Here is a 22,723-nt window from a genome sequence, read left to right on the forward strand (position 1 = left end):
AAAAATAAAACATTTGTTTTTCAAAAATTCAAAAGAAAGAAAGATTTGGGAGCTGTGATCATTTCAGTGACCAACCATGATTAAATACGACTAGTGATGAAAGATTGTACTGATCTTTATAGACAAAGAACTAACAGATTCAGAGTGCTAACTGAAACATTTTTTGTTTTCCGTGGGTAATACTTGAATTGATGTTGCTTGACTTTCAATATTTACAAAAGGGATCATTTTTCCTTCTTAATGAGAATGAAATCATATTTTTTATGGCAAAGTAATTAATAAAATAAAGCACCCAGAAATTTGATCTGGATGCAGTATTCAAATTCATCACAATCCTAATTCTGGATTTAGTGTTCCCATTAATTGACCTTAAGATTATATTAGCTATTTGGAGCTTCTTCCTTATACTGTTGATTCATATTGAACTTGTGATCCACTAAAATACATTTTTTTGACAATTCCCAAGCCATACCTCTCCCACATAATAATTATACAGTTTGTATTTTGACATCATTTTATTCCTATTACATTTCATGTTATAAGATCTTGTCCATTGTTCTAACCCATAAAGTTCTTTTTTTTTTTTTTTTTTTTTTTGAGAAATCAAAGTTTATTGTTTGCAAACAATGTAATAATTGGGGGGGGGTGTGTTTCTGGAAAGCATGATGTCTGCAGTGCTCCCACATTTCTTCTCATTGCAGCTCCTACTGAAGTTTCCTGGCCATTGCCAGCATCAGAGCCATCCCCTGCTGCTACGCATGAGGACTCTGTACTTGTGCTGTCCTGCTCCATATCATATCATAAGGACCTGAAAATTGGACCAGGTGGCCTCACACCAGGCACCAGGAAATCTTTAGGCAGCTCTTCAAAGCATCTTTTCTGAACCCATAAAGTTCTTTAGGCTTTTGATTCTCTCTTCCAATGTGTTGTCCATGCTTTCCAATAAATTATCAGCAAATTTGGGATGCATGAAGTTTAGTTGCCACTTTTTGACATAAGATGTCACATGATGGACAAAATAAGAGGGGGGGAAAGACAGACAGACAGAGAGAGAGGGAGAGGAAGAGAGAATGTAATGGGAGGAAAAGACAAATATATAGATATATATTCTCTTTGTTGCCTGGCACATAGAAGACACTTAATAGATACTCCATGTTCTACAGATAAGATTGGATTTCAATCAGAAGCCTGATTTTCTTCAGGGTAATCCATCCCCAACTCTTAAATTCAAGGGAGCCACAAACTTTTTCTGAGACACCACAATAAGGGTTCAACAAAATCAATCCCAATTGACTGGGAACATTCAAACCTATATCTACTTCCATGCTAAAGGGCATCATACTCATCCATTAATCAAGAAAAGCCTCACACCGTTTATTAGCTTTTCAATACTCAGTTCTCCCACCAGCAAATTCTGTCAAAATTGCACACTATAACTTCAGCCACCAGCCAAGGGCCTTTCCCAGCTCAAATCTGGATTGCTGCATAAAGCCAGTGATCAAACATTTTCCTCTCTACATGAAAGATGAAAGATGCTAACAGTGCCCTAAAGAATTCAATAGGGCCAATTTTTTCACTGTGCTTTTTCTCTGTTTTGTACACCTTTGCACAACATTCCTAGAATGATATCTTCACTAAATACTGCACAGACAACTATGCATATAAATTGATGCACAAAGGAAACAATAGTTATAAACCTTCAATCATTTTTCTGGAAGGAATGGGGTCATCTGTCATATAGCCTTCATGATAAAAGAAATCATTTTAAATGACCCCCATGTGTAATATATTTGTTTTTTTATGGTTGCATGAGTCTTTTGACAAAATGAGAAATCAATTACTTCATCAAGAGAGGAAAGGAGAATTATAGAATCTCAGAGTTGGAAAGGAGCCGAGATATTATCAGGTCCTTGTTAATTATTATTTAGCCTTCACTTGCTGATCTAGACGAATGGAAAGCTTCATATCTTCCAAGGAGCCTATTTTACTTACTCAATAGATGGGGAGATTTTAACATTACAAAGGATCTAATTTTTTCTCTCTGCAATTTCTATCCATAGATTTTAGTTTTTATCTCTTTGTTTTAAAACTTTTTGAAAACGTTCTTTTAAATGTAATTCCTTTTCAACATTCCATCTTTTTCTGACTCTTTGGACCCATGACACTATTCAAAATGATGTCAGGAATAACTGTCTGTTGATTTGAGTTCCTATTGCTGTGGTGGTAATTAAGTTGGTGGTTGTGGTGATGGTGGTGATAAGTCATTTCAGAATATCTCAAGAGTCTAAATTAATTTCTTTTATCACTTGGAAAGTACATCTGGTATCCAGATTTAAGCAGCTCAAAAACAGTCCTTACACAATTAAAATTTTCAGCTAATGAGTTTTTCTAGGAACTAGCTGGGTTGTGGGATGGTTCAGAGGATAAAGCATCAGCTCTGGAGTCAAGACCTGAGTTCAAATGTGGCTTCAGACATCATGTAGATTGGGTCCTCTAAAAAGGTTTTGTTATTTTTAGTTTCTAGTAGTAGCAACTCAGGCCTATTGGGTTCTTTTGAACTTCCTCCTTCAAGGTATTCTTTTCTTAACTTATCAGTAGAGCAAAGTTATGTGAGGTATAAAGAATTACAAAAGTCTGATCTGGTGTTAAAATATTCCTTCTATTTCCTTTGATCACTATGTACTACAGAACCATAGAGACACATCAGACCATTTATGAATAGGCTAGCAGATGTTTTAACTATATTGTTTAAGATTATTTTTATTTCCTAAAATATTAGCAGTGCATTTGTCAATATTTAACATTTTATTGTTTCCATTTACATGCTAAAATGATAAATTCTTTTTAAAGTTTTGTCTTCCAGCTCCTCTTTTTTCATCTTTTTATGCTGCCCACTCCTTGACTTGAGAACCATTTAGATATTGTTTATACATATGCAATTATGTAAAATTTTCCATTTTTGTCATTCTGTAAAAGAAAAGAAAGAAAATGAAAATAGCATTCCTCAATTAGCAGTCAGACAATATTGGTTTTTTTTTTTTGTTTGTGATAGTAGACAGTCTCTTATCATTAGTCCTTGCAGAGAGATTTGAGTAGAACACACAGCAGATCTCTTCCCAGAGAGTGATCCGGCAGCTTCTAGAGACGACAGCTCGCTACAGAATGTCATAGATCATTGTATTGTGGACAATTGCTACATCCCTCATTGTACAATATTGATTTTCATGGTGTACAATGTTTCCCAGGTTCCATTCACTTCCCTTTGAATCATTGTATCTAAGTCTTCTTCTTTTTTGGACTCTTGTTTCATCCTGTCTCTCCTCAAAAGTGTTTGTTCTAACCAACTTCTGGCCCACAATGCAATTTCTTCCATCACCCTTCCCTCTTGTTGTAACACAAAACCCTTCTACTTTCCTGCAGGGAAGAAGGGAGAGATGTCTATACTCACCTGAGTGTTCATGTTATTTCCTCTTTGAGAGAATTCTGCTGAGATTGCCCCCTGGTCTCCTCCTCCTGCCCTACAATGTTGTTATGGGCCAGAACTCTGAACTTGAAACAAAGATTCTTACCTGGTATTAAGTCAGTGGAATTAATAATACAATGGTTATCTAGTTTAGCATGGTGATTAATAGCTCTCTGGTTCAGTACATGTACTTCATACTTAATATTGGTCTACAAGATTCACACTTATGTAATTATAATAGAATATACAACAGCCCCCACGGAAGCAGAGACACATTCATTTCATCATCTACCTTTGTGGTCACTGGAGGCTGAAGCACAAGCTCAGGGACTCAGGGCCAGATTCATTCATTCCATCTCACACCACCATGGAGGCTGGCCTCCTGTATATCCCCCACTGAGACCAAGGCTGGTCTGAAAGACTCTCTAGAAAGCTGCCCAGCCCCAGGAAAGGAGAACATAAAGAATTTTGACTTTAACACCTGGCTATTCTCCCAGTGATTACTGAATTGAAACAAAGGCTGGTCCAGAGACCTCCAGAAAACCAATAAGAACATTAAACAATGTAACAGCTTTTTTGTCAGTTAATTTCTGCTATTCCATCTTTCCATTTCCTTCTCCTGTTTACTCTCTACCTTCTTGGTTCCACCTTCCAAGATAGAGTTCTCCATATGAAACAATTTTCTAAAAATGATACCAGAGGAAAAATCTAGAAAAATTTTGATTAAATGATTGGAATGAAGAATTGAAGATGAAATTTTGGTAGCAATACATTGTGTCTTATACTTAATTTCACTTGCCAGACTAAGAAAGGGAAAATCATTGTGATACAATCAATCAATGAACATTTATTAAGAGCTTTTTATATGTAAGACATTGAGCCAAATGATTGGAAGCCAAAAGAAGCAATAGACAGTCCCTCCATTAAAAATCTCACAATGCAGTGGGGAAAACCAGAAGAAAACTAATATGTATAAATTATATATAGATATAGATATAGATATATAATTTAAAAATAGGAATGAATTGTTTTAGAAAAATTGACAAAGAGATGGCACAGTAAATGGAACACAGAGCTTACAGAGTGAGGAAGACTTGAATTCAAATCCCAGGTCAGAAACCTAGTTAGCTAGATGACAATGGATATGTTACAGTTGACTCATCTGTAAATTGAGCTAGAGAAGGAAATGGCAACAGAACAAAGTATCTTTGCCCAAAAAAAACTCAAATGTAGTCACAAAGACTCTGACTGATTGATTGATTCAGCCAGGAAATAAGTGGTAATTTAAAAAACATTTCATAATGATAATTATTGAGGTGTTTTTAGAAAAGGATGTCACTAAGGGATAACATTTCCATAGAAACTTAGGGAAAATTACACATTCATAAATATGTAAGGAAATGCTCTTAATATGTTCAGTTTTAGTTTCTCTCCTACTTTCTATATTCAGTTCCTTAAAGAGTACCATTCACCTGGATTTAAACAGTCAACCCTATTGTGTAGGGGGGAATACACAAACACACAGAAATGGATGACCCTCAGGCTTATCTTTAGACCCTAATTTTCTTTATTGGGTTTGAGTCCAAAGGAACAAGGATCATCCTTAACTATTTACACAAATGTCAATGTCACAAAAAGCTGAATGACAAAATATACTCCCTTTCTCCCTCCATCTCTCCCTCTTTTCCTTCTTTCCTTGCTTCCTTTCTTCCTTCCTTCCTCTGACTTTGTGTGACCCTGCATAAGTCACAAGTTCCCTTACTCTCTGTTTTGTGATTTATAAAACAAGATTTGTCTTAAAGACTTCTAATATCCCTTCTGGTCCTGTTTCTGTGAGTCTGTGATCATGCCTGTTTGGTGCTAGACTCCTAGAGTTGGAATCAACGGACTAGGGTGCTCCTGGACCAAACTCAAGAATGGACTGTCATTTCAGCTATATCTAAAAAATTAATTATCCTCCTTACAAAAATCAATTGCTTTTTCATCATTCTTTGACTTCTGGCTTTTCCTAATAGTGAGCCATTAAACATCAATGTCATAGCAGGGTCACCCCTCTTGAGATCAGATTAGAACTCAGGTCTTCCTAATGGAAGCCTCATGCTCTATAAGCTGTACCACTTAGCTGCACCCAAGATTATCTTCTGTGTACTCTGAATGTGCTTTATAGTTTCCAAAATTTTTAGTTCTGTTTTAAGCTTTAATAACTTCTGAAGGATAAATATAAATAAGTGTAATAATATGCCAAAGGTTGATTTCTTAAAAATTTTTAAATACTGAAATTTAGTATTAAAATTTAAGATAATCACCATATTTTGATATACTTCATTGCTCCAGTCAATTTTTGAACTTCATAAATGTTTTCATCAGTTGTTGCTCAGTAACTGGGAAGATGTCATATGAAGCTAGGATTCTAGTTTCAAAATCAGCCCCCAAAGAGGATTTTTGACAACTTTGATGTGATCCTCAACAATAACAACAAAATTCAATGAAGATTGGTCAGGTATCCAAGATGGCAAGAATGAAGACCTCGTCTACTCTAGTTTGAGAAAGTATCATCCAAAAAATTGAACTAAAATGACAAATTATTATTCAAAACTTTAAAAACTTCATAAATGTAAAAGAAAGGAAATAATTAAACTTTCAGATGTCATCTGTTTCAAGTTTATATGCCATTTGTATACATGATTATATGCCTGGACTCATTAAAGTTCAAAAGTAAATTAAGAGTTTTGTAACACTTTAGATACTGCTTTTAGACTCTTTTTCCCTCCCTTTTCTTCCTCCTCTTACTCAGAATATAAGTTTTATTAGAGTAAAGATTATTTGGGTTGGGGAGGAGAAGACTGTTTTTTGGTATTTTCCCAACTGCTTAGAACAATGTGTGTATCATAGTAAGTACTTCATAATGCTGATGGACTCAACCTTCCTTCAGGACAAAGCCTAAATGAAAGTTTAATTAGTAACTTCAGTAGAAACTCTTATCTCAGGATGTATGAGAAAGAATATATGCATTGATTCCTTAAATATTCAGAAAGCTTGATCAGCAATCTTTTCAATTGAAATTGCAATAATGAAGATGAATGTTTGTATCCATCCTGTAATTCTTGTCTGGGTTGCACATAAATTCCCAGAGGATCCATCAATATGATGGAGTCCTTCTTTACTTTCTCCTGCTATCTGTAGGGCACTTGCTCTGATTCTTCCTTGCCATGTGACCAGCTCATCTTCTTGTCCTACAATTCCTTCATGTGAAGTTTGAGCAATGTCAATTATCCCAACAAAGGACACCAAGAAATTTCAGAAAACTCTTTGATCAGCCATCATGACTGTCTTGACAAATGGAGAGAGGCAAATGCCAAAAATGATACCAAGTAGATAATAAATTAGCTCATAAAATCTTTAAATCTTATGATCTATTTGTGTTGAAAAAAGGAAAACACAACTCTGGGACCCTACAATCTGGTGGGAACCCCACCTGGCTGTGTCCAATAAGAAATCCAAGCTATGTCAAACTCCTGAGGTTAAATTTATGCTCTAACATTGTCCATGCCCCACAACTCCATCTTTGTTGCACCCTTTGTGCCCATCACTGCATTCTGCCTCTTGGTATTTTTTTCATCACCCCTTCCCCATTCTTTGTGGTGTCTTTCTTCTCATTTCCCAACACACCTTGTGAGGGTCATTCTCCTTGGAGAAAACTACCCCTTTTAGAGGGCTAAACCCCTCTATGTATTCAGCCTGCCAATCAGCAGAGTACTCCCACTTCATAACAGACTTGGGTCCTGACCTTTAATGGATTCTGCCAAATTTCTTTCCTTGGCATTGTTGAGGTGTGAGAAGTGAGGGGTGAGAGATTCTCTAACAGCAATGGAGTCCCTAGGCTGGTGTTGCAGGGTTTTGTGAAATAATTTCAATGCATGATCTGCAGGTGACGGTTTTGGTAAAAAATGGATTTATTACACTGACAAACCACTTCCCAAAGGGCTAGTTCCAAATAAGAATTGAGCAAAGGTTTGGGGTACAGGATCACTTTTTATTAGCCTTCTATGATTTGGGGCTAGGGAGTGATTAAGGGCTAATTTTCAGTTCAATAAAGTGTGGTGATTGTTTCCCAGACCAAACTGATTCTCAAATTATTTGGAGGTAGGAGATTTTCACGGGAATGAGGTAGGAGACTAAGGATCATTTTTAGGAATTTCCCCAGGCCAGGTGGCCCACCCTCCACAAAGATCAGGGAGACACAGTGTCCCATTACATCAGTACTCCTAATACATTTCATGTTGTAACATCTTGTGTATTGTTCTAACTTGTAAAGATTTTTAGGCTTCTAATTCTGTGTTTCTGATTCTTTCCAATAAATTATCAGCAAATTTGGAATGCATGAGGTAGTTGCCACTTTTTGATTTAAAAAGTCAAATGATGGACAAGATGAGAGGGGGGAAGACAGAGAGAAAGAGAGAGGGAGAGAGAGAGATATTACACATGTAATGGGAGGAAAGGACAAATATATATTTGTTCCCTGGCACATAGAACACACTTAGTAGATACTCCATGATCTATAGATAAGATTGGATTTCAATCAGAAGCCTGGTTTTGGTCAGTGTAATCCATCCCCAGCTCTTAAATTCAAGGGAGCCACAAACTTCTTCTGGGACACCATAATAAAGGTCCAACAAGATCAGCCCCAATTCACTAGGAACATTCAGACCTAGATCTGCTTCCATGCTAAAGGGCACCATACTCATCCACTAATCAAGAAAAGCCTCACACCTCTCATTAGCTTTTCAATACTCAGTTCTCCCACCAGCAAATTCTGTCAAAATTGCAATCTGGAGCTTCAGTCACCAGCCAAGGGCCTTTCCCAGCTCAATTCTGGGTTACTACATAAGGCCATTGATCAAACCTGTTCCTCTCTACATGAAAGATGAAAGATGCTAATAGTGCCCTTAAGAATTAAAAAGGGGCAATTTTTTCACTGTACTTTTTCTCTGTTTTGTACACCTTTGCACAATATACCCAGAAGGATATCTTCACCAAATACTTTACAGATATGCATATAAATTGATGCACAAAGGAAATAATACCTATAATAATATCTTCAATGATTTTCTAGAAAGGAAGGGGCTCATCTGTTATATAATCATGATAAAACAAAATAATCATTTTAATGACCCCCAGGGTGTAATATATATATATGCATATATATATGTATGTGTATATGTATGTGTATATATATATATATATATATACATATATATATGTTTGCATGAGTCCTTTGACAAAATGAGAAATCAATCACTTCATCAAAAGAGGGAAGGAATATTATAGGATCTCAGAGTTGGAAAGGAGCAGAGATATTATCAGTTCCTTAATAAATTATTATTTAGCCTTCACTTGAAGATCTCAGGAATGGAAAGCTCCGTATATTGCAAGGCAACCTATTTTACTGATTCAGAAGATGGAGAGATTTTTACATTACACAGAATCTAATTTTTTCTCTCTGCAATTTCTAGCCATACATTATAGTTTTCATCTCTTTGTTTTAAAACTTTTTGAAAACTTTTTTTTTTTCTTAAAGTCTCTTTCTTTTTCAACATTCCATCTTTTTCTCGACTCCTTTGGACCCATGACCATATACAAATTGATGTGAGGAGTGACTCCCTGTTGATTTGAGTTCCTGTTGCTGTGGTGGTGATTATGGTGGTGGTTGTGGTGGTGAGAAGTCATTTCAGAATATCTCAAGAGTCTAAATTAATTTCCCTTAGCACCTGGGAAGTACATCTGCTATCCAGAATTAAGCAGCTCAAAAGCAGTTCTTACACAATTCACATTTTCAGATAATGAGTTTTTCTAGGAACTAGTTGGGCAGTTGGATAGTTCAATGGACAAAGGGCCAGCTCTGGAGTCAAGACCTGAGTTCAAATGTGGGTTCAAACATCATGTAGATTGGGTCCTCTAAAAAGGTTTTAGTTTCTAGTAATAGCAACTCAGGCCTATTTGGCTCTTATGAACTTTCTCCTTCTAGATATTCTTTTCTTAAAACTTATCTGCAGAGCAAAGTTATGTGAAGTATAAAGAATCATAAAAGTCTGACCTGGTATTAAAATATTCCTTCTATTTCCATTGCTCTCTATGTACTACAGAACAATAGAGACACATCAGACCACTTATGAATAGGTTAGCAGATGTTTTAACTATATTATTTTAAATTATTTTTATTTTCTAAAATATTTAATAATTTGTCAATATTTAACATTTGTTGTTTTCATTTGCATGCTAAAATGATAAATTCTTTTTTAAAGTTTTGTGTTCCATCTTTGATTTTTCTATCTTTCTTGATGTTGCCCACTCCTTGACTTCACAAGCATTTAGATAATATTAATACATATGCAATCATGTAAAAATTTCCATTTTAGTCATTCTATAAAAGAAAAGAAACAAAGAAAGAACACAAAAATAGCATTCTTCAATTCGTAGTCAGACTATTATTTTTTTTGTGATAGTGGATAGCCTTTAGTCATTAGTCTTTGCAGAATGTCATAGTTCATTGTGTTGCTGGGAATTGCTACATCCCTCATTATACAATATTGCTTTTCATGGTGTACAATGTTTCCCAGGTGCCAGTCACTTCCCTTTGAATCATTGTATCTAAGTCTTCCCAGTTTTTTGCACTCTTGTTTCATCCTGTCCCTCCTCAAATGTGTTTGCTTCTAACCACCTTCTGGCCCACAATGCACTTTCTTTTTATATATATATATATATTTATTTATTTATAATATTATCCCTTGTATTCATTTTTCCAAATTGTCCCCCCTCCCTCTACTCCCTCCCCCCTCATGACTGGCAATCCCATACATTTTACATGTGTTACAATATAACCTAGATACAATACATGTGTGCAAATACCGTTTTCTTGTTGCACAATAAGCATTAGATTCCGAAGGTACATGTAACCTGGGCAGACAGATATTAGTGCTAACAATTTACATTCACTTCCCAGTGTTTCTTCTCTGGGTGTAGCTACCTCTGTCCATCATTGATCAACTGGAAGTGAGTTGGATCTTCTTTATGTTGAAGATTTCCACTACCATCAGAATACATCCTCATACAGTATTGTTGTTGAAGTGTACAGTGATCTTCTGGTTCTGCTCATTTCACTCAGCATCAGTTGATGTAAGTCTCTCCAGGCCTCTCTATATTCCTCCTGCTGGTCATTTCTTACCGAGCAATAATATTCCATAACCTTCATATACCACAATTTACCCAACCATTCTCCAACTGATGGACATCCATTCATCTTCCAGTTTCTAGCCACTACAAAAAGGGCTGCCACAAACATTTTGGCACATACAGGTCTCTTTCCGCTCTTTAGTATTTCTTTGGGATATAAGCCCAATAGCAGGACTGCTGGGTCAAAGGGTATGCACAGTTTGATAACTTTTTGGGCATAGTTCCAAATTGCTCTCCAGAATGGCTGGATTCTCTCACAACTCCACCAGCAATGTATTAGTGTCCCAGTTTTCCCACATCCCCTCCAACATTCATCATTATTTGTTCCTGTCATCTTAGCCAATCTGACAGGTGTGTAGTGGTATCTCAGAGTTGTCTTAATTTGCATTTCTCTGATCAGTAGTGATTTGGAACACTCTTTTATATGAGTGGATATAGTTTCAATTTCTTCATCTGAGAATTGTCTGTTCATATCCTTTGACCATTTATCAATTGGAGAATGGTTTGGTTTCTTATAAATTAGGGTCAGTTCTCTATATATTTTGGAAATGAGACCTTTGTCAGAACCTTTGCTTTTAAAAATATCTTCCCAATTTGTTACTTCCCTTCTAATCTTGTTTGCATTAGTATTGTTTGTACAGAAACTTTTTAATTTGATGTAATCAAAATCTTCTATTTTGTGATCAATAATGATCTCTAGTTATCCTCTGGTCATAAATTCCTTCCTCCTCCACAGGTCTGAGAGGTAGATTATCCTCTGTTCCTCTAATCTATTTATTATCTCACTCTTTATGCCTAAATCATGGACCCATTTTGATCTTATCTTGGTATATGGTGTTAATTGTGGATCCATATCTAATTTCTGCCATATTAATTTCCAGTTTTCCCAACAGTTTTTTCCAAATAATGAATTTTTGTCCCTAATGTTGGTATCTTTGGGTTTGTCAAAGATTAGATTGCTATAGATGTACCCTTTTTTGTCCTTTGTATCTAATCTGTTCCACTGATCTACCGGTCTATTTCTTAGCCAATACCAAATGGTTTTGGTGACTGCTGCTATATAATATAGCTTTAGATCAGGTACACTTAGACCACCTTCCTCTGAGTTTTTTTCCATTAGTTCCCTTGCAATTCTCGACCTTTTATTCTTCCATATGAATTTTGTTGTTATTTTTTCTAGGTCATTGAAATAGTTTCTTGGGAGTCTGATTGGTATAGCACTAAATAAATAGATTAGTTTGGGGAGTATTGTCATCTTTATTATATTCGCTCGGCCTATCCAAGAGCACTGAATATCTTTCCAATTATTTAAATCTGATTTTATTTTTGTGGCAAGTGTTTTGTAATTTTTCTCATATAATTCCTGACTATTCTTTGGTAGATGGATTCCCAAATACTTTATACTCTCAACATTTGTTTGGAATGGAATTTCTCTTTGTATCTCTTGCTGTTCCATTTTGTTAGTGATACATAAAAATGCTGAGGATTTATGTGGATTTATTTTGTATCCTGCCACTTTGCTGAAATTTTGAATTATTTCTAATAGCTTTTTAGCAGAGTCTTTGGGGTTCTCTAAGTATACCATCATGTCATCTGCAAAAAGTGATAGTTTGATTTCCTCATTTCCTACTCTAATTCCTTGAATCTCTTTCTCAGCTCTTATTGCCGAGGCTAGCGTTTCTAGTACTATATTGAATAGTAATGGTGATAGTGGCCAACCTTGTTTCACTCCTAATTTTACTGGGAAAGGTTGCAGTTTATTTCTATTGCATATTATGCTTACTGACAGTCTTAAATATATGCTCCTGATTATTCTAAAGAATAGTCCATTTATTCCTATACTCTCAAGAGTTTTTAGTAGGAATGGATGTTGGATTTTGTCAAATGCTTTTTCTGCATCTATTGAGATGATCATATGGTTCTTATTAATTTGATTATTAATATGGTCAATTATATTAATAGTTTTCCTAATATTAAGCCAGCCCTGCATTCCTGGAATATATCCTACTTGATCATAGTGTATTATCCTGGAGATGATTTTCTGAAGTCTTTTTGCTAATATCTTATTTAAGATTTTAGCATCAATATTCATTAAGGAAATTGGTCTATAATTTTCTTTCTCAGTTTTCGATCTACCTGGTTTAGGTATCAGTACCATGTCTGTGTCATAAAAGGAGTTTGGTAGGACTCCTTCATCCCCTATTTTTTCAAATAATTTATATAACATTGGGGCTAATTGTTCTTTAAATGTTTGGTAGAATTCACATGTGAATCCATCTGGTCCTGGGGATTTTTTCCTGGGGAGTTGATTAATAGCTTGTTCTATTTCTTTTTCTGAAATGAGACTATTTAAGCAATTTATCTCCTCCTCTGTTAATCTAGGGAGCCTATATTTTTGGAGGAAGTCATCCATTTCACTTAAGTTATCAAATTTATTGGCATAAAGTTGGGCAAAGTAACTCCTTATTATTTCTCTAATTTCCTCTTCATTGGTGGAAAGATCCCCCTTTTCATTTGTAAGACTAACAATTTGATTTTCCTCTTTCTTTTTCTGATCAAATTTACCAAAGTTTTATCTATTTTATTGGCCTTTTCATAAAACCAACTCTTGGTTTTATTTATTAATTCAATAGTTTTTTTACTTTCAATATTATTGATTTCTCCTTTTAATTTTTGTATTTCAAGTTTAATTTTTGGTTGGGGGTTTTTAATTTGGTCTTTTTCTAGCTTTTTAAGTTGCAGGCCCAATTTGTTAATTTTCTCTTTCTCTATTTTCTTCAAATAAGCCTCGAAAGATATAAAATTTCCCCTTATTACTGCTTTAGCTGCAACCCCCAGATTTTGGTATGATGTCTCATCATTGTCATTATCTTGGGTGAAATTATTACCTGTTTCACCCAGTCATTCTTTAAGATGAGATTGTTCATTTTCCAATTACTTTTTGGTCTATTTACCCCTAACTTTTTACTGAATGTAGCTTTTATTGCATTGTGATCTGAGAAGAAGGCATTTAGTATTTCTGCCTTCCTACATTTAATTTTGAGATCTTTATGTCCTAATATATGATCTATTTTTGTATAGGATCCATGAACTGCTGAGAAGAAAGTATATTCCTTTCTATTGCCATTCAGTTTTCTCCAAAGGTCTATCATACCTAGTTTTTCTAATGTTCTATTTACTTTTTAAATTTCTTTCTTATTTGTTTTGTGGTTTGATTTGTCTAAATCTGACAGTGCAAGGTTGAGATCTCCCACTATTATAGTTTTACTGTCTATTTCTTCTTGCAATTCTCTTAACTTTTCCTTTAGAAAGTTAGATGCTATACCACTTGGTGGTATAGGGAGGGGAGGCTGTGGGAGATGAGGGGGCTGCACACACACACACTCACAGGCACCTAACAAACGCTTGTACTGGTGCAAACTCAGGAGCTTTTATACATGCACTATGTACACACACACTTAAGAGAAACCATGGCCACAGACAGGCTTCAAGGACTAGGGCTCAGCAGTGCCCATGTGCCTGTGCACTGTCAGGACTGAAGCCATGGCACCCTCCTTTTGCCCGAGGCTATCAGCCAAAACTGAGGCCACTCTTGCCCAGTGACACAAACCACAGGGCTGTTTCAGTCCTGGGGACTTTTAAAGTTTTTCTTTGGCCCCACAATTCAGCGCGGCTTTCCGGAATTATCGTCCAACAGTCACCATCACACACGCTACTGGGAAAACCTTAGCTTTGATCATCCCGACATTTGTTGGAAAGATCACGGCTCTGCTTGTTAGGACGCTTACCCGCCTTATCCTGGCTTTCCTCTGAGGAGCAAATGGCTTTAACTTTTCCCGGCTGCGGTCTCTGTAGTGATCCATAATCCCAAGGAAGTCACAGCTGGTGGGGCCTCCGGGCTTCTCCCTCCCTTAGCCTGGGTCACAGCTGTTTGGTGTTTGTAATGGTGAGCTTCAAGCCCCCTTTTCCCTTCTCTCTTCCACCTCCCCCGGTGCACAATAGGCATTTAATAAAGGTTCACTGACTGGATTGCTGGAGCTTGGAGCTTCTCAGATCTGACAGATGGGATGTGAGCCAACATAGGCTGTCCCACCCCTTGTTCTAATGATCTTCTCAGGTTTCCCAGCCCCCACCAAACAAATGCCAGCCCTCCCTGAAACCCAGCCAGGAGCCAACTTGGACTCCCCCCATTTGCTCCTTTAGCTAAATCTCTCATTACAAAAGAGCCAAGCTGAAGTCCTTTCTTTGCAGAGGGTCTAAACATGGCATCACCATGCCTAGCACCAAGGACTCTGTGCCCACTGGAATCCTGTTGCTTTTGCTTCTATTGAAGATACTAATTAAACTTTCATCTAGGTCATTTCCTGAAGGAAGGTTGAGACCATCAGCATTATGAAGTACTTACTATATTATGGGCAAACTGTTACAACATGAAGTGTAATAGGAATAAAATGAGTTCAAAATACTGACTCTGTAATTATTAGGTGGGAAAGTTATGGCTTGAGTATTGTCAAAAAAATCTATTGTAGTCGATCACAAACTCAAAATTAATCAACAGTAGAAGAAAGCAACCACCAATAGCTGATATGAAACTAGGGTTCATTAATAGGAGCACAAAATCCAGAATTAGGATTATGCTGATTTTGTATATTGAGTGGTATATTTGGGGTTTTTTAAATTACTTTCCAATAAAAATATGATTTCATTTCCATTAAGAAAGAAAAATTATCCCTTTTGTAAAATGGAGAGTTAAGCAAAATAAATTCAAGTCAAAAAAAAAAGTTTCAATTAGTGCTCTGAATCTGTGGGTTCTTTGTTTACAAAGGTCAGGAGTATGTTTCATTCTTAATCTTCTGTCATGATGATTGGTCATTGAATTGATACAGCTCCCAAATCTTCCTTTCTTTTAAATTTTTGAAAAACATTCTTTCATTTTTTTATTATTGGGTTAATACACGCATTTCTGTAACACAGTATATAAATTATGATGGCAAAGATTGTCTTTATAATAAAGCAGTCCTCCTGCCTCCCCCACAGAAACCAAGACACATTCAAGAGGACCTCAAGTAGCTGGCAGAGGCAGAAAAGACCAAGGACTGATGGCAAGAGCTCAAGCTCTCAGAACCAAGGAAAGAGATAAGCCTCTAAGAAAGCTAACCGGGCCACAGGAAAGTAGAAAAGACTTGGAAAGAGACAATAAAGGATTTGGACCTTAATCCCTAGCTGCATGTGTGGTGATTACTGAACTGAAATGAAGACTGCCTCGGGAGACACCAAGAAAACCTCAACAGAGAACATTACAGATGCCTCATAATGTAAAACTTCCTAATTATGAAAGCAAATGTCAAAGTGAAATGAATTATGTCAGAACCCAATGCCATGGCATGTGATTGAATTGGAACAATGTCACAATTTGTTTGATTGACACACACAATAAAATGTTTTATGGATAATTATGGATTATGCATTTTTTCTCAAAGTAGCATGAGTTATTTCTTATAAGATTTCAATGACATTAATTTAGGTGAGGCCCCAGGTTAGTGATGCAGGTTTATCTTTACCTCTTAGATAAATTCATTAAGTTTTTGTTCAATGGTATGATGCAATGTTGTATTGTGATATTTCATTCCCATTTAGGAATTTCTGTAGTTTTGGAACATTCTTATTTCTTGTTATAGAAATCTATTTAATCAGGGTTGAGCATTCCCATTGATGGGTGGCAAGACTTTCATGCCCATTGGAAGTCAACAATCCCCAAAAAACATTTTTGGTGGGTGTTTTATAGGCTGAAGAAGAAGATCTTACAGGTTTATCTGGCTTTCTTTTGACAATGATGTTAACATGTTCTTGGATGAAATCGGGCAATATCGTCACTAAAAATTTCTTTTGTTCAATCTTCAGCACCCTAGACTTTGTGTGCCTTTGTTTGTCACAAGGCAGTGATTAGCAGTTGGTTTTTTTTAACAGTCAAAAAGAGATATTTCTTCTCTCCTAGAAGAGATTCCTAGTGTCTTCCTCCTAAGCTCTAATTCGCTATCAGTCGGCATCTAACGCCACATCAGTTCCTGCTCTGCGTATCTCCCACTGGATGCCCCACAGACACCTCAAACTAACATGTCCAAAATGGAGCACATTATGCCCTCACTCCCTCAGATTCATTCGTTCTCCAAACGTAAGTTTTCTACAAACTTTTTTATACAGCTATTCTTATAATCTGCTGAGCTCAAAACTTCTGCATCATTCTCAAATCTTCTCTGCCCTTCCCCAAAGTGTTCAGTTAATTGGCAAATCTCAGCATTATGCTCATGCTATCTCTTGCATCCAGGTCCCTCTCTCCATTCAGGCTGCCACTCATTTAGACCCTAATTATGTCTTCCTTGTAAGACAGTGTAGAAATCTCATTGAACTCCTAGCTTCCTATTTTTCCAATTTTTATCCCATTCCTCTAATCCCTTTTTCACACTCTTCTTTAAAAACATTCCGGGAGATGCCAGTTTCTCCATCTCTGATGAAACTAACATCATCTATTATTGGAGATGTACCCATTCCCTCACAATCATTCTCATGTTATCATCTCTTGATTTTGTCCTTGTGGCATTTCTCCAGTAAATCCTCTTCTCTGCTCTGACGCTCGTCCTCCCTTCCTCCCTAGATTCCTGCAATCGCTTGCTGATGGGCCTTTCCCTCCTCCCATCCATCCTCCGTTCAGTCATTTCAGGGATTTCCCTAAAGCACTGCTCCAGTCCTGTCCAACGACCTCTGTCTCTAAACACATGGCAGGGCCTCCCCTCTGCTCCTTCAAAGCCCTTCCTCTCTCCTCCTATTTCACTCCCCACAGGGACTCTTCCGTCCAGGGGCTCCAGCCTCCTGTCCCATGAAGAACCCAAGTCATCTCTCCATCCCAAGCATTCTTTCTCCTGCTCCCGAAGCCTGGGAGGCTCCGCCTCCTCAATTCCGGCCACGGGCTTCAGCTTCCAGCGCAGCTTCCCGGGCCTCCATTGTCTCCACAGAGCTGCGGGCAGAGGCGAGGCCTGTCCGAGGCGAGCAGCTCCAGTCAGGGAACCTTTATTAAACGCCTGTTGTGTACCGGGGGAGGCGGAGGAGAGAAGGGGAAGGGGCTCGGAGCTCCCTCTTACAGACCCCAAACAGCCGCGACCCCGGCGAAGGGAGGGAGAAGCCGGAGGCGCCGCCGGCGGTGACTTCCTCGGGCTGGCGGATCCCCGCCCACAGAGACCGCAGCCGCCCAAGTGAAAGCCGTTGGCTCCTCGAGGAAAGCCGGGGGAAGTCGGGGCCGCCCCTGACAAGCAGAGCCGGGACCTTGCCCACAAACGCCGGGGTGACCGAAGCTAAGGTTTCCCAGCAGCCTGTGCGCCCGTGACCGCAGGACGACAATTCCGGAAAGCGGCGGGCTGAATTGTGGGGCTGAAGAAAACCTTTCCTAATCCCCGGACTGAGCGAGCCCTGCGGTTTGTGTCACTGCGCACGCGTGGCCCCGGCTCCCTCTGTTAGCTTCGGGCAGGAGGAGGGTCCCCTGGCTTCGGTCCTGACAGTGCGCACGCGCGTGGGCACTGCTGAGCCCCGCTCCTTGAAGCCTGTCTGTGGCCGTGGTGTCTCGCACACGCGTGTGTACACAGTGCGTGTGTACAAGCTCCTGAGTGTGCGCCAGTACTAGCGTTCGTGAGGTGCCTGTGAGTGTGCGTGCAGCCCCCCATCGCCCGCAGCCTCCCCTCCCTCCTCGGGTCCTGCCACCGCCCCTTTCAGGAGCGCCCCCTCCCCCACGGCGGCTGAGCCCCTGCCGCCTCCTCTCCTTGCCCTCTCTCCCCTCCCCCACGTGGCGTCCCGTCGTTGCTGCAGCTTTGGTCTCCTGTCTCGGGGTCCCCCGCCCCCAATTCTTCTCCGGTCACTCCTGCATCCTCTGTCCGGCTCGGAAGCCCTCTCCTGGCCGGGCCCAGCCCGTGGCTCCTCCTCCAAGAAGCGTTGGCCCAGCCCCTTGGAGGGTCATTGCTGGGGGTGGGGAAAGGGGGGACCGCACGCCTCGGGGTCCCGGCAGGGGGAAGGGCCGGAGGCCAAGGTGACCTCAGCCTCTCTCGGGGGCCGGGGCTGAGCCGGGCTGTGGGGCTTCCCATTGTCCCGGGGCTTCCCTGGCTGTGGCTGAGCCCTCCCCACAGGCTGCCGCCCCTCCGGTCGGGGGGGAGGTTTGGGCTGCAAGGAGCCAGAGGCCCCGGGGATGCGGCTCTTCCTGGGCCCGGAGTCTCCCTGGGTGAGGCCAGGAGGGGGCAGTGGCTGGTAGCCCTGGCAGTGCTTGAGCCCCCCCCTCCTCAAGGGACACTGGGGGGATGACTCAGGCCCAGGGCAGGGGTGAGACTTGCCTGGCTCCCTGGGAGCTTGTGGTTCTTGATGACTGGGAAAGAGAAGCATCTGTTCCCTCCAAACACTTGGGGTCTTCCAACTAGATTTGTCCCAGGTGGATGGTTCCAAGTGCTGGAGCCGGCCCTAAGCTGATGCCAAGAGACATTTCATCTACTTGTGTTTGTGTTGATTGGCAGAGGGCCTCAGAGGGGGGGAATTCTGGGTAAGGTATAAGAGCCTTCAGGCCTGAGGGAATCAGATGACAATGACTGATTATCTTCCCACCTCTCTTTGGTGTTCTCACCTCTCCTGAGAAGTCAAGGAGATCGTGACCACCTGTGTTCTGTTTACATGTCAACAGCAGGGTGCTTATACTTAACACTTGTGTTAACACCATTTGCCCTGCTGCCCTAGTTACCACTTGCTCAGTGTGCTGTGCTGATGTAATCATGCTGAGGTATTTAAGGGCTGAGAAGACTGGAAAGAGACACTTCATTTTGGACTGTCCTGGGCTCTCCTGCCTCCTTCTCTCCTCCATTAAGACCAAGGCTGGTCTGGAGATCCTCCAGAGAGCTAGTCCGGACACTACTATTTGGCACCCAGCATGGGCCTCTAGAAAGCCTAGTATATTTTCTTATCTCCATTTGGGGGTTCAAGAAACCCCACTATATTTGGCACCCAACTGAGGTCTTGGACCTGAAGTCCTACACTCAGAAGCTCAACTGACAGGAGTGGTGAGTTCTGTGGAGAACAACCCCAGACCTGTGAAGACTCTGCTCATCTCCAGGTAGCAGATAGGTGTGACTTCCGGCTTTCTCATGGCCTCCATTCAGGAACCAGTGACCTTCCAGGATGTGGCTGTGGACTTCACCAGTGAGGAGTGGAGCCTTCTGGATCCTGCCCAGAGGGCCCTGCATAGGAATGTGATGCTGGAGAACTACCAGAACCTGCTCTCTGTGGGGATTCCTGTTTCCAGACTGGATCTGATCTCTGTGTTGGAGAAGCAACAAGGAACCTCAAGTCCCAAGAGCAGAAACTCCAGTGGGTGTCATCAAGATTTCCTTACTGAACATCAGAGAACTCACACTGGAGAGAAGCCATTTGTGTGTAAGGAATGTGGGAAAGGTTTTAATTGGAAGCACAGTCTCACTATTCATCAGAGAATTCATACTGGAGAGAAACCCTTTCTATGTAAGGACTGTGGAACAGCTTTCAGCCATCGAGGAAACTTTATTATTCATCAGAGAACTCACACTGGAGAGAAACCATTTGTATGTAAGGAATGTAGGAAAGGTTTTGCTCAGAGACACCATTTCATTAATCATCAGAGAGTTCATACTGGAGAGAAACCCTTTCTATGTAATGAATGTGGAAAAGTCTTCAAACGTCTAGGAAACCTTACTGTACATCAAAGAATCCATACTGGAGAGAAACCCTTTGTATGCAAGCAGTGTGGGAAAGGTTTTAGTCAGAGGATCAATCTCACTAATCATGAGAGAGTTCATACTGGAGAGAGATCCTTTGAATGTAATGAATGTGGAAAAGTCTTCAGTCGTCGAGGAAACCTTACTGTACATCAGAGAACTCACACTGGAGAAAAACCCTTTGTATGCAAGCAGTGTGGGAAAGGTTTTAGTCAGAGGATCAATCTCACCAATCATGAGAGTGTTCATACGAGAGAGAGATCCTATGAATGTAAGGAATGTGGAAAAGTCTTCAACCGTCGAGGAAACCTTACTCTACATCAGAGAACTCACACTGCAGAGAAACCCTTTGCACGTAATGAGTGTAATTAGCAAGATTCTACCCTTATTACTCATTACAAAATTCATACATTTGAGAAAAAGAATTTGTTGAAATAGAGAGATTTCAGACAGTAACTGGCCCTTCACGGCCACCAGAAATTTATATGATTTTGGCAGCTCAGTAGGAGAACTACCTATCCTTTCTAAAATAATTCATAGTGGCTCTTTTTGGTTAACATGCCACCTTCACTTCTCAAACTGGACCTTTTTCTTCCCCTCCAAATCCAACACATGAAAAAACTGAAATTGTGAATATTGTTTCTTTTTTTTTTTTTTAATTTTGAGGCTGGGCTTAATTGACTTGCCCAGGGTCACACAGCTAGGAAGTATTAAGTGTCTGTGACCAGATTTGAACTCAGGGCCTCCTGAATTCAAGGCTGGTGCTCTATCCACTGCACCCACCTACCTGCCCGAGCATAATATTTCACACTCCGTCCACCATAATTGTAACAGAGGGGTGATGGAGTACCATGGTCTTCCCTCAGAATTTGATTTGGCTGTTATTATTTCTTTAGTCTGGTTTCTAATATATTGATGTATTTCAAACATGTAATTGATATATCTAATGTATTAATAAAACTATGTATTGATGGATTTAATAAATGATATTCTATTCATTTTTTACATTGTATTAGTATATGATTTTTGAGTAATCATTTATCTTTTTGGTGCCTCCTTTAGTTGTATGCCACAAATTTTTGAATATTGACTCACTTTTACCACTGTCTTTGAAGCTGTTCCTTTTTCTACAATCTGTCCTTTGCCTGACATATTTAACATTTCACTATTTCTGTTTCCATTTAAAACTAACTTTTGCAGTGCTGTCTGAATTGATTATTATTTAACTTATGTTATCATCTGTGAAGTAAATTATTAGGATTTCTGATATATATATATATATATATATATATATATATATATATATATATATATATATATATATGTATATATATATATGTTTCCTTTAAAAAACAAAAAAGAAAATTCCTTGGACCGCAAGGAGATAAAATTGGTCAATTCTTGAATAAATACATCAAATTCCTCATTGGAAAGACAAAAACTGAAATTGAATCTCATATAGAGTCTCATAAAAAAACAAAAAGTAAAGAACTGATAATGGGAGAGTTTGAAGGGAAAAGGAAAATAGGAAAGAAATCGTTAATCCAACACATTGTGACATTATTCCAATTCATTCATGTGCCATGGCATTGCTTCCTGACACATAATTCATTCCACTTTGATATTTGATTTTATTATTAGGAAGTTTTACATTATGAGGAATCAAATTCTCCCTCTCAGCAATTTCCACCCATAGGTTATGGTTCTAACCTCTATGGATAAATAAACAATTGTAATTTCCCTTCCACATGCTGCCTCTTCAAATAGTTGACGAGAGCTACCTCTCCTCTCCCGATAAATTTTCTTTTCTTCAGGCTGCTGAACACATATCCATGTCCTTCCTAAATTGTAGCACCACTATCAATGGGAGAATGCCTGGACAAATTATGATACATGAGTCTGATACAATAATATTGTTCTATGAGAAATGATGAAGGCAACAGTTTCTGAGAAACCTGGAAAGATTTGTATGAACTGATGCAGAGGGATGTGAGCAGAACTGAAAAAGGTTGTGGTCCCTTTTAGAAACTAGTCCTTTCAGATTGATTTATTCCTTTCTGATTCCCAACTCCTCCTAGCTGTTGCATTATCAATTCAAGAAGGTAGGACCTTTGATCCACAAATCCTGGTCAAAAGCACCTCTTTGAATTCCAATATGAGATCCTGGCTCTCCCAGCCCCCATGAGATCTGAGCCAACCTGGACTGTCTCACCCCATTCTAATCATCTTCTTAGGTTTCTCAAACCCCACCAAGCAA

At 39.2% G+C, this 22,723-nt stretch overlaps 1 protein-coding gene and 1 gene segment (V, D, J or C); one reads left to right on the forward strand and one right to left on the reverse strand.

Annotated features, from left to right (window-relative positions):
* LOC141556155 (immunoglobulin lambda variable 9-49-like) overlaps nt 1-22,723 on the reverse strand; it is a 1,090,947-nt gene that overhangs the window by 572,286 nt on the left and 495,938 nt on the right.
* On the forward strand, nt 18,757-21,468 carry LOC141556120 (uncharacterized). Its single transcript, XM_074289690.1, has one exon. The coding sequence runs from the start codon at nt 19,861-19,863 to the stop codon at nt 20,836-20,838; it is 978 nt and encodes a 325-aa protein (XP_074145791.1). The 5' UTR covers nt 18,757-19,860; the 3' UTR covers nt 20,839-21,468.

This window comes from Sminthopsis crassicaudata, chromosome 1 (genome assembly GCF_048593235.1).
Source record: "Sminthopsis crassicaudata isolate SCR6 chromosome 1, ASM4859323v1, whole genome shotgun sequence".
Classification (NCBI taxonomy): Eukaryota; Metazoa; Chordata; class Mammalia; order Dasyuromorphia; family Dasyuridae; genus Sminthopsis; species Sminthopsis crassicaudata.

What these genes read in the sequence shown, in the direction of transcription:
- LOC141556120 (XM_074289690.1), top strand. Translation starts at nt 19,861, where the DNA reads ATGGCCTCCATTCAGGAACCAGTGACCTTCCAGGATGTGGCTGTGGAC.